Below are 16,615 nucleotides of genomic sequence, written 5' to 3'. Positions count from 1 at the left end.
CAGGTGTGGCCAGCCGCGGGGTAGAAAACGAAAAAAAAAAAAAAAAAAAAAGAAAAAGGAAGGAGAGGTAGGGGGGAGAGAAGGGACAAACAGCGTGTTCGGGGTTTATGCGGAATTTCGTCGTGAGTTTAGATGGACACGCGTGGCAAGGGGATTCGCCACGGGAATGCGAATGAAATGTAAACAGGAGGACGGAAAAGGTGGATTCCGTTCTTTGTCTTATGTTAGACGTCTAAGTGATTCAATTTTAGCGACCGAGCGACGTGTCTCTGTTACTTCAGACAGGTCTCCTCTGGTTTAGGGGAAATGTCCTCTCCAAGGGTCTGTAGGGTGTAGTCAAAGAGGGTAGGATGACGTAATGCTTGTGCGCTAAATTCTATGTGCTAATGATCAAAAGTGGGCGTATGCTGTGGTAATTGGCTTTTCTCTAGGTTTATTCTAGGATATTGTATTTTCTATTACTGCGTGGAAGTATCAAAGCATCAATCGTGTTTCAGACATGTTCAATTTATCTTATTTCAGGTACTGTAGAATTTAATTTGGAATTATTCATTTAAAAATTATTATATGATATTGTATATAGTAAGTTGCGAGTTATTACAAAAAAGAGAAATTAATTTTACAGATAGTTCTTACCCAATTATGCCATTTAAATAGAATTTTATTAACAAACGACAGGTATAAAAAGATAGTGCATAAGCTATTGCAATAATTTTGATAACATTCCTGGATGTAGTTTAATTATTTCGATCAAAAACGCGAGGACATAGCAATCATCTTTCGATTTTATTTACTTCTATCGCTTTCTCGATAAATACGTGGTAAATACGATTCCAAATACGATCCAAATTTTAAACGCAGATTTCTTATAATATAAATTAGCTCTACGCAAATGTAAACAAATTCTCCAATATCTACGTTTAGGGAAAAGCTATATTAATTTACTGTATAATATACATATAAAGAATGTTATACAGTCGAAGCAAAATCGAGTTTCATTTAATTTCAGCATCACTTCCATCGTATAATTATGACAAGTTTGAGTGTTCCGGGATGCAAATAGTAAAAAGGGAAGTTAAATGGGGTACTCGGTGAATAAATCTCGTCTCATAATTTAAAGTACATTACGTTGCAACTAATAAGGGTTTTGGTTGTTCGAGTTTGTTTCTGTCATGAGACCAATGGGGATATACTCCAGGTTAAGATAAGCAAAAACATCCTGTATAACGTACACGGGGTGCTTTCATCCCCTCGACAACTAAGAGCGCGGAACAGAAACTTCTCTCTATGTATGGCGACTATTGTACGACAAGCATTGTTTGTTATTGTAGAACACAGATGACTTTCGAAACTTTTGCACGGTACATTTAGGAACATTCGTCTACATGTAACGCGACATGTTTCCAGTCTTTGTAATTTATACCCGAACCGTTCCTGGTATTCCTCACGCTAATGTAGGTTTAATCAACATTTAATCCACTGTCAGTTGATTAATGTTACATTTTTAAATAAAAACTTTTCTAATATTTTGAAGGTAAATAATTATAAATATACCTCTGGGCTCTGCAACGTTAATTATACCGACATCAAAAGGACCAACGTTGTCGGGAAAGAATTAAATACACGGTGAAATATGCAGAACTTAACAAATATCTTAGTAATAATTCTGAATCCCAGATGCATGAAAATAGGACGTATAAAAATCTGGTAGACGAGTTGCACAAATTCGGCAGAGTTTGCAAGAGTGTAGCTTTTACAATAATCCGTTCGTTATCCTTATCGTTGTGGCATCACGAGCGATTAAAATCTCGAAAACGTTGGTAGCCCCGGATGTCAGCGTTGTACATTCAGAGTCTCTCATTCAAAGTCAGCATAAAACTCGTATTACCTCTCTCTGGTACAGGTTCACGCAGTCCACCACCGAGCTGTACCTCGCTTATCGCCGAATATATGCCTGGAATCTGGGCGCTGCATCGTAAATTCAGCTGACCGTTTGGGAAATGGAACGGCTGAAGATTTACCCTGATCTCGATCCACTGAAGATTCTCTGGTTGATCAGCGTGGACCAGCGGGTCATTGCGATCCCACCTCTGTTGTGGTTGACGCTTCATGTAGGACTCCACCTGGAGACACATTTAAACGTAAATTGGTAGCGAAATTTCAACGATAAGGTGAAGCGACACGGAGCCTAATAGCGCGCCAACTAGTCCGGTGATGCTCACACGAGGATACAGAAGAAAGGAACAAGGAATAAACGGAAAAGAAAGAGACAGGGCGGGTCAGGAGCGAAGGAAATGTAAATCTGCTTTTAACGAAATCCATTCATCTGGAATCGGGTAGCGAACTCTTCGTTTCGCCCGTTCAACCCTTCGGCCATACCCCAACCCATTGGTACCGCATGCTGGTACCGGCCGTTAAGCACAAAGACGACTCCTTCCAGTTCGATGAAAAGTCGAAAGACTTGGCCGTTTCCGGCGCTGTGTTCCTCCGATTAACGTTTTTTCATTCCTTTCCTCGTGAGAAAACGTCCCTCCTAGCTAACCCGTAGTATTCACAGTGATGCTCGAGTTCCGAGTTTCTTAATGGATCATTATCGTTCTAAGAACTGGCGATGGCGTCGAAAGTAAGTTATTCGGTTGAGCGGCCCACGGCGAGCTGAATCGCAAGTGGATCGGCTAAGATTTACTTAAAACTTTCCAGCAAGGAAAAATACCGACGACTTTCCTGATACCCTGCTGTGGATGCGCGCGCGCTATCACGCTAGCAGGCCCTCGCACTCTCAGCGTTTTTAATGGTACTTAGGGCTCGGCGAATTGTTTAGCCTGCTCGAGTTTGAGAATTGCTGGACTACAATCGGCGATATTTTTACCAAAGCTTCTTAAAGGATGCTTCGTATCTGTGCTTTTTTCCCCTGGATCGTTTCGGAGACTGAGCAGATCTTAGGCACAAGGAGATAGACGATCTTTATGACCGTAATTAGCGTTTGCGCAAGCTAACTCGTGAATGTGACTTTGTACATTAGTTTTTGCACCATCCCCCCGAGCAATCAGGTTTACGGGAGTTTGGCAACAATGGGTGAAATGGTTGATAAGAGCAGATGGGCCTACGAATGAACTCGTTAATAAAATTACAGCGTTCCTGTCCTTTGAGCACGAGAATATTCGGTATTAGGAATATGGCGGCAATCCGGCAAGATCGATTATTAGGTTGGAATTTGAGATAAGCAGGGACTTCACGGGGCTGATGGAAATCGGGGGATATGCACGACAGATTATGCTGTATGTTAATGATCCGCTTCTTCGACATGCTGAAACGAACTATTTTTATAATATCTCTAACTATCTTGATGATTATAATCAGATGATATTCTTCTTTGTATTTAATTCGCCATCATTGATATAATCGTTTCTTTCCTTTTTTGGGGGGGCAGGGGGGATGTATTAAATATTAAATTTATATTTATTCAGTTTAATTAAGTAATAAGTAAACAGCAATTGCTGTTGGAAGCATTTTGGAGGTATATTAAATTACTTTACTTTTCGTTATCATTCGTAATTGCCTTTCATCTGATTGCATATGTAATTGCTTTCATCTGACTGAAAATATGTGTCCTGTGCTTGTTATATCTAATACTGCGTTATTTCTGTCAATGCGTATTATACTGTGTAACAAGATAAAAATTTATCATTAATATTATTGTGTTCCTTTGCCGTGCTAATGTGTAATCCTCATTTTCCATTACAGATGAGTATACATGCCAAAATTTTATCTCGTAATTGGCAAATACAGAACAAAATACGAATGTATATTCATACGAATTAGTATATATTCCTTATTTTTTAATTTCTTACAATTTCTTTTCTTAAGCTCTTTTTAAGTGTTTAATACAAATATATTTACTGTACTTCCTAATTTATTTCAAAAGATTGTTTTTCATATTAAATTAAAAATGTTACACAAATTTCACAAGTCACGAATAGAAAGCAATTTTTTAACTAAAATATACAAAAACTCTGATCAATAGCAGATTCATAAAAATATTGTATACTTTTTAAATATTCGTAATAAATAAATTCAATTTAATTCTTTTATTAAATTACAATGCAGAATAATAAGGTAATTCCATACTCCAGCGTATATATTTGCCATCACACCATTGTTCACTGTATTTCAGAAAATGTTACAATTTTACAATTTTCGGAGTCCTTAAATATCCTACCATTTTTCCCATAATTTCACCGCAATTTTGTTTTAAATAATCTGTTTAATTCATCCTCGAATCTCTTTTGAAGCTTCATTTTAATTTGAAACCAAAAATAAAACATAAAAGATATTCCAAATAACAAAGTAATATTTTATACCGTGATCAGATTAATATTCATAAAACATACATAAAATATAAAAATATTAATGAAAAACAGATTCGTAAAAATTCTATTGCTTTCACGATAACATGTACATAAATTGTCTTTATAATCAACAAAATTAATATTAATAAATATTCATAAAATACATAATACGAAATATAAAAACGTTGATTAATAATCCATTCATAAAAATTCTTTTTCATCGCGTTTACTATAACGCATAAATAAAATGCGCTTAAAATTAACAAAATGAATATTAAATATTCGTAAACTGTTTAGTGCAAAATATAAAAATTCTGATCAACGACAGATTTAAGATAACAAAATGTATGTCCATAAATATTCAATACATAATATTGAACATAAAATCCTCTTTTAACAATACCATAGGAATACTTCTGTTTCGTTTTCACGATACCATAAAAGTGATAATAAACTGTCCTCGGAATGATCGATGCTGATATTAATACAATTTTTACGTCATTTACTGCAGTTTATAACATAATTTCACATGTTAATATATATGTTATTCACCGAGACTCTCGCACGCAGTCGCTGTTACGATACCGCATTATAAAATCGATGCTGGACGCAAATTAAGCAAATTGAATTCAGTGTAGCGAACAACCCGATGAATCTTTTAACAAACAGCGCTTAAATTCCGACACGAGGCATGAATCAATGTTTCGCTATATAACGTCAAACGAGTAATGGACGACGCCAACGAGGATGGCGCGTATAAGAACAAATGCCCGGACATTTCTGTCGTGTTCGCGGCCGATGAGTAACGCGTTTTTAAATGTAACAAACGCTCCCGTCCCGCGCGATTTATTATTATTTCGATGAACGTTCTTCATAAATTTTGGTCGAGCGAGGAAATGAAAAAGCGAATTACACGAAAACGAGGAAGGAAGCAGGAGAGAGAATCCAAACAGCGTCTCTCGTACATCTCGATTCCTTTTTTCCTCTTCCCTTCTATTTCACTTCTTCCTTCCTTTTTCCCTTTCCTTTTTTAGGGTTTGTTTCCCGTTTCGTTTCGTTTCGGGAGAGTCGGAGGAAACCGAATTCAGAAACTGCAATGGAATTCATTTGGGGGAAAAAAAGGAATATGAAAGTCGAATAAATGAAAGTTAAAAATGGAGGGAAGTCAGAGGAAACATTGTGCTCTGTTCATGCAACGATCTCTCCCTTTTTCTATTTTCTTTCCCATTTTTCTTTCTTCTTTTCGCCTCGATGAGGAAGGGAGTCACAGGTTTTCGCCGAATATATCCGTTCATTTCTATCGATGTACGCATTAAAATTCATTATTTCATATCGAATGGGAAGGAAAATATGTTCGTACGGTACATTTTATTTTGCTTCCCTTTTTATATTATTTTATTTTATCAATTCGTTGATTTCGATTGGTCCTACAAGCCAACTGCGGTTGCTGCGTTTAAACGCGATTCAGGAAACTAAAAATTACATAGCAGATAAATAACGAGTTGGCGGTGCAAATTAACGGAAATTTGGTATTTTTCGTGGTGACTGAAAAGCGAAAAGAATCCACTTTATAACATTTAAAAAATACTAAAGGAATATAAATATAATTGTATACAAGCGTATAGTCAGTATAGTATACTGACTATAGTAAATAGAACAATTTATAATACCACCAAAAATCTTTGAAGTTGTTTTTTGCCTATACAAAGGGACTTTTTTGTAATCCTATCAATTTTTCGAAATTGAAACAGTGGAATTTCGTTCTTTTATTACTTTTTTTGTGGGTACTTCTCCAGGTATGAAATATAATATAAATAAAAGTAAAATATTTTATAATTTAATAGAGACACAGCAATAAATTATACGAAGTTCTCTTCTATATTTAATATGACTTTATTAGTCGACATTAAGTATAATAATCAGAACAAATATATAAATACATATTTATTTTAAATAAGCAATAAAATACATATACATTATTGCTTACTGACAAAAGTTAAAAGATAAAATAATAATTTGCAAACTTTGTTATGTTTCTTGTTCTAAAATACACGGATCAAAATTAAAACATGGGTTTCTTACAAAATATTAAACTAAAAGATTGTTATTTATTCATACATAAAATGTTGCATCCTCATTCTGCTTTTAATTTCAAAAATTTCCATAATTGTCATTATTCTGGTAGTTCTTCCTCTTTCTATAATCCTGATACAACAACCTCACCGAAAACACAATTTCCTCGTTAGAACTCGTAAAGTATGCAACGCCGTAAATGGACTTCTGTCGCAGACATGTTTTCTGTTTTCCCCACTGATAACAGAGACTAATTACGAAATTTTAAAACCTGCCATTTTATTATCTCCTTTTACTTAAAAGCTCGTCAAAACCTCGCACATATCGTACACGAAGACAAAAGGGCATTATTGTGTCGCTCAGCAAACTGTGTCTTAGCTATATAGACAAGTGCATGCATGCACAATGTGTGTTCAAAATCAACTTTCTTGAAAACTAACCTGTCGATAAAAAGCATTTTCTGAAATTTCAATATCCTCCATTATTCTGTGAAAATTATTCAATACATGTAATCAACTTTTACTACATATCTGTAAAGTGCACATACAAACAAGAAATTTTCAAAATTGACTTTCTTTAAGACCAAATATCGAACAAAGAAATTTTAATATCCTACAGAAAGTATTGTACATGTATGGCTTACTTTTATAATGAAAACTATGCATTGGATAAAAAAAATACTTTATAATATTGTATTAAAAGTATTTCATATTTGTAATTTATTTTTATATCTAATTAAATGTATGAAAGATATAAGCGTACAATTTCACTTTTCAAAAACTGAACTATAAATTAAAAAATTGATTGACCACTTTCAATCTATTTCTGCACAAAGAATCACCTCGAACACTCTCGAATATGCGATATTTTCACTTCTACCTTGTACATACGTTCGCCTGTATTCCGCACTATTATATAAATAATAACAAAACCAACGAGTAACAGGAATACCCACAAGGGTAACGAAGCCCGCGGTAATTACCCCAAAAAGTTCCGCCGGCAGCCGCGTTCCATTACAAGGAATCAGGGTCGCAGTCGTGAAATTACATCGTGGGGGACTTTGATCATAGACAATCAGTAGAAGCCATTTTCCTTGAAACCCTTGAAAAGAATGCTAGTAGTGTGAACGCGAAACGTTCCCCGTCGGCTAATATCACCGCGATTTGTGTCGAATTCCACTTACACGCTCTTTGAAACTTCCGCCCAACTTCTCGCCGTAAAGTGTTAAGGATTGCTATCGATTAATCGCGGGCGAAAACACGGCGGAGTGGGGTAAGCGGAAAAACTCATTTCCAACGGGGTTACACGTATATATTTCCCGTCGTTTAACGATTTGTCAAATCTATGTCAGTCGAGACAAATGTGTACGCGTTGGATACGTTGCAGCGAGTTGCTGGGATTTTCTCGCTTGAAAAATTATGCAATTCGCACCCCCACCACCTGGTCATCTGTCTAAGATGAAAAAAATACGATTTCGATGATTAATGGCACTGCAGTGTTGATGCTCGTCTTTTTGCTCTTTCATAGCTAGGCTCGCGTCGGGCTAACGGATAAATTTCAGCGATTCGTTCATCTGTGGAGTAAACATATATTTATTTGCGACCACGTTGACTTGTATAATTGGTCCCAAAGATATTCTGCGTTTGTAAATTATTGTGTTAAATAGCGACTCCGATTGATGCTGAAATGACACCGTTGAAATAGACGACGCTCAGGACCGTCTGCAGTTTATGGCTACAGGTATTTAACTGCAGGCAGTAAATCGGAAAAAATTGTTAATTAACTTGGAATTCCAACTTAGTTCGTTAACTGCCGCGTAATGCCGATTTACTACCACTAAATATCGTTTAACACCTCGACCAACTGAACCGAAGTCTTCGTAAACTATTGTCAGTGATACCTAGCTACGGAACAATTCGTCCGAATTTGACAACGTGAGGTGTTGGAATAACACGCGGAAACAGAGTGACACAGCTGTTATTTTCTTTTAAGTATTTCAAATTACTATTTCGGAAGCTGCAAGAGTTGGAATCTTAGGTTCAGCTGATTTTGCGAACACGTTTATATCGTTCGAATCGACTATGCACTTTTTGACGAAGCATGAAACTATTTGATCATAGGCTATGAAAGTGTGCATTACAAGCACGCGACATCTGTCGGTGGTTCAGGAAAGCTCCCGGTTAAGACTAATGAAGACTGTCGCGAGGAATTCTTTGTTCTAGAATCGTATTTTTTAATATTATATGCCTTGTGCATCAATTGGAAATGCGAAGATTGGTGGAATCAACTGTGATATAACTATACATTATCACATTTTAGCTAGTCAAAAGTTTGATTTATAATTACTTTTCCCAGAAGAATGAAAATTAAAACAAAAATTCATTATGTTTTGTATTAGTTCAAAAGACAAAATACACGTACTATACTTCATGGTAGTTGTACAAGTATATTGTATATATTATACTTTCTAAAGGTATCAAAAGTATAACATATGTATCAAGGATTCCCAACCTTTCTTTTCTGCATACTATGAATCAATGTATGATCAAGTTACGTGCCATCTTATAATTATTTAATCATTGCAGTACATCCCTTTGTACATAATTTAAAAATTTGTTGTAATATCGTCCAATGCACCCACTTGGAAATGTTCAACGTATCACCTGAGAAGTATACCATACTTTCCAATCGTTCTAAATGTATATCGATATTATTATATTATTATATTTTATTTATTATAAATTATTATAGTCTTTATCCATTGTAAACGTATATTATATGCTATAATAATTGAAAAATATACCACATCTACTATATTTCCTAATGTTTCTAAAGTTGTACAGCTCTAAAGCTCCATTGTCTTCTCATAATTACATAGTGAACCTAATACATGCCCTCAGAAGCAATTTTTCCTTATTCGAGTATGAAAGGAGGTAAGAGATCACGATCGTCCATGTACCACGGAAAAGAGAGAGCTTCCACATGTCCTAATAACTTTTTCTTTATTCACTTTTTTTTACGACGGTAAAGAGAAATATTTTTGTTGAAATTTAAAAGGTAATAGGTAAAACGAGTTATATAAATGAACTTAGATATCGATTAAAGATATTTCTATGCTTCGATGCGAATGGATATTTATTTTTAATCCATGGGAATAACAGTGAAGTTTTTCCAAATAATAGAGATTTGTTAAAATTCGATATCGCTTTAATTCAGGCGACATTATCCGAATTTGATATATACCGCTTGCACGAATTCTGTTTTCCCGTTGCAAATACGTATCAACGCAACGAACGGAATAATAAAACTAGTTATCGTGGATTTAAATCAATATCGCTGACATGCTGATGAAACGAAATGGTTGCTGGAATCGTTGTCACTGCATAAATATCGTATACATAGTGTATAAATATCACCTAAATGATATATGTCGCGAAATGGAGAATTGCACATTTCCAAAGACCAGCGTATTTTTCCATTACATTTTACACTAGCTTATAGTTCACACGTTTTATATGTTACTCGTATACGAACCACAGAATCCATCTCGTTACATAAATTCCTATGCATTTAACCTTTCGTGGTAGCAATTAGCAAAGCTTGCAAAAGGCTTCGAGATATTTCCTTCAAAATAATTAATTTAGAAGCCATTTATTTCGAACTCCGAAATCAATTGAATTTCGCTAAATGAACATAGACAAATGAGAAATAAAATTTTATTTGAAAACTTATCTTTCACATATTCAAATCGTACAATCCCTGTCAAAGTATGGAAAGTGCCTGTCAAGTGACACCGATCGGATATTCTAATTTCTATAATCCTACATCTCAGAACCAATGGGTTATGTAAACAAAAATTAACAAAATATTGCAATTAATAATACAGGACACAAAGTATACGTTCGTATTTCATTTCTTTGTAACACCCAAGAGCTGTCGAGTGCGTGGTCTTTGTCGGTGCATTATCTTCTTCTATCACTTAGTTTTTGTTTTCAGGTAATACGTAGAGAAGTCAACCTTCGTCCGTGAATAGAGTCGAGAGCTACGTGTAAAAATTGTCTAAAGATTATAATAAATATTTATATATATATGTTAAACCATGAAATATCGTTTCGGCGGTATTAGTACTTATTAGGAAATACCATATTGCCGACCCCGTACCACAATGGCACCTGGACGCATGGTCATCACATACATCAAGTACCTGGAGTATAGAGTAAAAATTCAGTTCGTTTTTCCATTTGTAACCCCCACCCTTGCACCTCAAATTCGGAAAATTTTTCCAATAACAAGATACATAGCCTTACTAAGGATTCATATAAATACTAGACCTAGTAGCAAGCGACATATAAAAATATACAATATCAAGATAACAACAGTCCACTCACTATTCGAAGCCAAACATAATCTCCTCAAAGAGATGTCCATCACTAATCGTCGTGAAGCAAGAACAGCCTAGTGATGATATACTGTACAATATACATATATCGAGTTTAGAAAGTGTACATTTATAATATAATTAAAATGGAAGTAAAAATTTACACATTTATAATGACATTTATTTCCCCTCGGATCACACGAGACCTACCGACGCGTAGCCCTCATCCACCACCCCCGAAAATAATAGCAGCGCGCTGCAGCGAGTGAAATCGAACTGCCAAGGCTCTCGAACAATACAAGGACGCCACTTCTCTACCACGTTCCCACAATAAGGCAACTTTCGTCGCACGGTGTCCTCGTTGGCTCGTGTCTTTAATTGAATTCGCGCAAGAATCGGAGGCAGCACGAAGGTCATGAGCAATTAGCTCGAGAGCAGAAAATTGAGCACACAGCGCGCGTAGGCTTGGGGGCAAACAAACTACACGACAGTGGAGGAGGTTAAATCCTCCAGTACTCCGTTCAATTAGAGAAAACCGAGAAAACGCGGCCCAAGCCAGCTCGTGTCGCCTGGTATACCTGGCACTCCGGATTCGTCGAAGACCCGACGCGACGCGACGCCACCGTGGCGTGAGCGACGGGAGAGCTCAAAGGGGTGGAGGTCGTTGAAAACTAGCGGCGGGATTACCAGGTCGCGACAAGGATGACACCAGCGCCGCGCGTTCCTCGTCCGGGGACGACGATTGTTGGCGAACGATGCAGTTTACGACGTACCACGACGACAAAGTGTAACAGTGTGTACGCAAACACACGTACCACTGCACCGTGCTATGACTCCACACCTGTATACCTATCGGATATGTACGACCGCCTGCTGGCAGACTTACGCTTGCCACATCCGTTCTACGGGGTGTTCTACGACTTTTCGATGAAACGTCCAGCTTTTTTTTCTGTTTCGTGGTGCACAACGTTTCGTAGGTAGATATAGGGGACAGAGAGAGAGAGAGAGAGAGAGAGAGAGAGAGAGAGAGAGAGAAATATGTTTGTTCGAGTAATTCTTGGTTCTTATTTGCCGGGATTTAGAGTTATTTCGGTAATGGTACGTATGGTCGTTGAGTAGGTGCAGGAAATATGGGTGGAATAATTATTCGGAGGGATTATTCGATTTAATTGTTTTTTAATTAATAAAAGATAATTGATTTTCGATTAAACGTATTTGTCCACGAGGTAAAAACTTACTCAACTGCAAAAGTTAGTCGTTATTCGAACAATATTGTGTTAATTATTGGTAAATGATACCCAAGAGGTGGAAGAGATAAATTATGCTACAGATGAAGATTTTTAGCTGGGGATTTTGTTTTGCTGTATTGGAAAAATTAATTAACAGGGACAAATGAGTGAGTAATTTCTCTGGAACTTGTTTTGGGGGCAAATTAAATGTGATTTTAATTGACAGATATTATATCAGTTGGACTTACTGTCAATTAGAGAAGTTAGCTTAAGAAAGATATCGAGATACTATATAACAGTATACTATTATATTAGCTATTTAATGTTCACTTATTATTAGAATCTTCTTTCCGTTCAAATTTATTAATTTTTTTACGTTTTCAATGATACACATTTTTGTTATTGATTAAGGACTGTGTTTCTAATTTCACATTGATGATGCTCAAATTACTGTATTTAATACGTAGTTTACAGCAAATATTATATTTTCTGGGATTAAACTTTTTGTTTAAAGCATGGAAATATTAAATATGAAATGTTGTATATAAAATAGATCAATGGTTGAACATGGGATATGTAGGAAACAGGTAATTTCATAAGAATAATGGAAATCCTCTTAGAAATTTTATGGTAATGAATATGAGTGACTTCGCCGTGAATTTATTGCAATTCAAATGGGTTAATATGTGAATAACAGCATAGGACATAAGACGTGAAAATGAATGCTTTTCACTTAACGTTGTTACTTTAGACTGTGGAGAATGCAATTTCGGAAAGTCGTAATTCTACCTTTACCAATATTCTAAGAGGAATATTTCGCACGATTCTTATGACTAACTACTAAAACTGTTAAGCAATTTAACATATCCCGATTAAATTTAATAAATGAAATTTAGGAAACAAGTTCAAGTAAAATTTTGCTTCTCCTTTTACAAAATATAAATTTTACATTTGTTTCGTTTTTGTATAAATATTTCTCTTGGAGGATTTCAAGATATATTAATTTGCTCCTTACTTATAATCCAGTTGTTATTATTGAACATAGATTTAACATTTGCGTAATTTATTTTCATTACGCGTTTTGAACATTTTAAATACAATATCATGTCTGGTTTTTCTGATTGCATCTTCATAAGTGAAGCACGAGATTCGTTGCTATTATAAATTGTTGACACACAAAATCGATAAATAAAATTAATTACTCTAAACTGTTAATACTGGATTTACCATATTGCTGGATAACTGAAGCAGAACTGTCGTGAAGTTTGCAAAGTCATAAATTCAATATTACATTTAATGTGATATATATCTCGAAATGGAAAATTAAATACGATTGCTATTTTGCGCTACAATATTTCATTGAAATTATCATTGTTCAGCTTGTATATCATTGCTGCATTGGATTCGATTGTACTTTGATATTTTCTATGCGTGCAACTCACAACAATATCACACTGATGAATGAGTAGACAATGTATCATCTCGGATACAGCTTCAATTTCTAACCAATTACCATTTCAAGTAATTGAAATGGAAAGAAATTCCTTATTAATTCTACGAAGTAAATTATCAAAGGCTCTGAGAAAAATAGCTGGATGATAAAAATGAAAAATTCTACGCCAAAGGAATAAATAAATTGCCAGATATCTAAAAGACAGTCATAAATTGTGCCCCATATTACCCTAGATTAACTAACAAAAATCTCAGCTAAAGAAATCAATTTCTCTCCTTTCAGAAAGAAACGAACTTTCTGATCGGTCCAATATTTTATAACCCACGATTCCCGCCACAGTTTGCTTTTTATCTTACATTCCATCCGAAAGTATAAATTTTCCTACAAATCGCCTCGCGTTTCGTTTAAAAACTGAAGTCAAAGGCACTTGGCTGGAAGTTGCACGATTGATCGAATCGACGACAAAGCCAGGCTCATACTCCGTCCACCAAAATTGTCTCGAAATTATACGTTCCAGGTCCGTGTCCTGATCAAAAATGTTTCCCGTCGCCCAACTCGCGCACGAAGCGAGTTTGCAAAATTAACACGCCAACCTCTTAATGTCCAATTACCTTCCCGTTGGTCCAATATTTACCACGGCGCGTTCTTCCGTAACGCCGGTCTAATAGAAATTTTTGTGACACACAGTATACACGCGAACCACCGTGGCTTACACCTCGAAATGCACTGCAGTCGGTGCTATGCATTGCACCTAAGGGCGTAGCCATGCGAAACCCCTGCAATGGCAGTTTGTTCCGCGAATTTATGCACGTGGCTGCCGGCGCGCCGAGAACGGGATACTTTCGACCGTTATTTCGCACGTAAACGTCAAGCCTTTTTGGCACCTTTGAAGTGTCTCTCGGCGGTTTCTGGGCTAACCGCGGCTATGAAATACGCTTCTCCATCGCGACACGCCGCACCGACACTTCCACGATATTGTTTTAACGTTATTTGACACGTTATTACTCGACAATTGCGCGACCGCAGGCTTTGCGACGACGAGAGAGTTGCCGGTCTTTAGCAGCGCCAGAACCGCCATTTTGTCAGCGATTTATTCCGCCGCCGCGCCTTGACCGCCACTGCATTTTTATTATCGCCACTCGCTCGCGTTACCTACGCGTATGCATGAGCGAGACGTTCCACGGAATATGGGAAAAAACGGTTACCATTAATTCGTGCGGATGGAGCATCGCGATATTGGACTATTGATCTGTTTTCTGTGACAGTTTTATTAATTTTATCGTGGCCCCGTTTGCGGAGCTTCGCGACTGTGAGTTCTTTTAAACGTCACGTTCATATGGGATATTGAATTTTTGTTTCTCTGCCTTTAATCGCAGTCACCTGTTACGTTTAATAAAGAAACGTTTAGAAGAAGTGTAAGGACCGTGGAGAACGCTGATGTCTTTTTTGGAACTTTAGAATGGCCGCTGTGCAGCGATATTTTTAGCGCCTGTTATAGGATAACTGTCATTCTCATTGCGATTCTATAGCCTCTTCGTTTGGGCACCTGCTGTAGGAATTTTACTTTATTGCCTCGCTTTTCCTACAAAATAACTCTCTTCTATCTCTTCACACACTGACCTGACGACTACTTAAATAACCAACTTAGTAACTGCTTAGTAACTCCTTAATAACTGACTCTGACCTCCAGAATGGGCCCTTTTAAAACCCGTCCAGAGAACAAGCACCTCCCCGAAGGAGGAGAAACTCCCTCGACGGAAGGTCAAGGGTGGAAGAGACTCCTCCCTCGGAGTTAGCCACTCTGAAGGCCCATCCTTGCAGGATGAGGTGACTGCGGCCGCGTCACTCTCGGTTTATACCAGGGAAAGCCAAAGTTGCGCGAGGCCACCTCACGTGGCCTGACCCCGACCTCTTACGGTCCATCTGGCAGCCAAATACTAACGGGTCCTCTAGACCTGAGTTCCAGACGAGGACACTCTATCCAAATAAACGAGTGTCTCTCATTTGCCATTCCTACACTACTGGAAGAGAGGAAAAGAAAAGAAAGGCATGCGGCTCGTCCTAGGACCTGCTAGTGGACCTACCAATAAGGCCACCAAGCTTGCCTTAGAGAGAGATACTATTAGCACGTCTGAAATTTGTATATACAGGAATCGGAGGGTTCATCGAGGCATTTGCGAGAAACCTCAATTCTCTTTGATTCCCTCTGGTGGTGAGTGCGTGAACAGTGGTCGCCACAAGTTTACATAAACTTTCTTCGTCTATTTGACCTAAGTAACACGTAGTTTAAGATTGATCTCCACCTTTTTAAACACCTTGTATATACATGTGTGTATTATCGATTATGTAATAGATACCGGTATGTAGGTGTACAATGAATAACGTGCATGATCTTAGCGACACCTACTGGTTAATTAGCTATTCATAACTGTAATAGTCTTCAGTCTGTACAGAGTAATCTAACTGTAAACAAATGTGTCGTTATTTTATGTAAAGTAAAAATATCTTTAAAAGTAAAATCCATTGCTGTATTTACTCCGTCCCAAATTATCAGCGACAGTTATTTTTGTGGTCGATTTTCAAATTGTTTTCATGCAATGGGAAATGTAAATATCTCGTATTCGAATAATTTCTATCACTTCGAGCGAGAAAGCTTTTTTAATATTAATTTTAGACGACGAGCTTGAATTTATCGAAGATGGATAGTAATATGCAATTTATTTCAACCCTGTATTCACACTGATAATGGCTGCACTCTGACTAATTATTGGGCGCATATTTGTTCTGTTTTTAGATTGGTTTAAAATTATTTCTGCGATTTTACATTTGGTTAATACGCAGTAAATCCTGACATGAAATTCTGGTCTCAAGTTTATAACTCCTTTTTCCACTGCTGCCAAAATTAATTCCACTGCATGAGGTTCGATTAACATTTCGATAAATTATTTGCATTTTATGTCAATAAGCCACGAACGAATTTCCTCTCGATGCATGATACGTATTACCAGGAGAATCTGTTACGATCTGTTTAAGTTTAAATCTGAAAATTTGTGAAAATTTGAAATATGTGTTTCGCGAATAGACACAAGCACCGCTACGAAAAGTTGTAGTGTCACTTACAATTTATTGCTTG

General features: G+C 36.7%; 1 protein-coding gene across 1 annotated transcript in view; it reads right to left on the bottom strand.

The window, feature by feature from the left end:
- The window catches only part of LOC108550246 (uncharacterized), a 219,052-nt gene that overhangs the window by 15,703 nt on the left and 186,734 nt on the right, over positions 1–16,615 (bottom strand). The window contains exon 5 of the mRNA XM_017903945.1: positions 1,889–2,123. Within this exon, the coding sequence (XP_017759434.1) occupies positions 1,889–2,123 (235 nt within the window). The remainder of the gene's footprint in view (positions 1–1,888; positions 2,124–16,615) is intronic.

The sequence above is a fragment of the Eufriesea mexicana genome, unplaced genomic scaffold, assembly GCF_001483705.2.
Source record: "Eufriesea mexicana isolate 0111107269 unplaced genomic scaffold, ASM148370v2 scaffold2645, whole genome shotgun sequence".
Taxonomy (NCBI): Eukaryota; Metazoa; Arthropoda; class Insecta; order Hymenoptera; family Apidae; genus Eufriesea; species Eufriesea mexicana.
The sequence above is the reverse complement of the archived record's forward strand: the minus strand, read 5'-3'. Positions and strand labels throughout refer to the sequence as shown.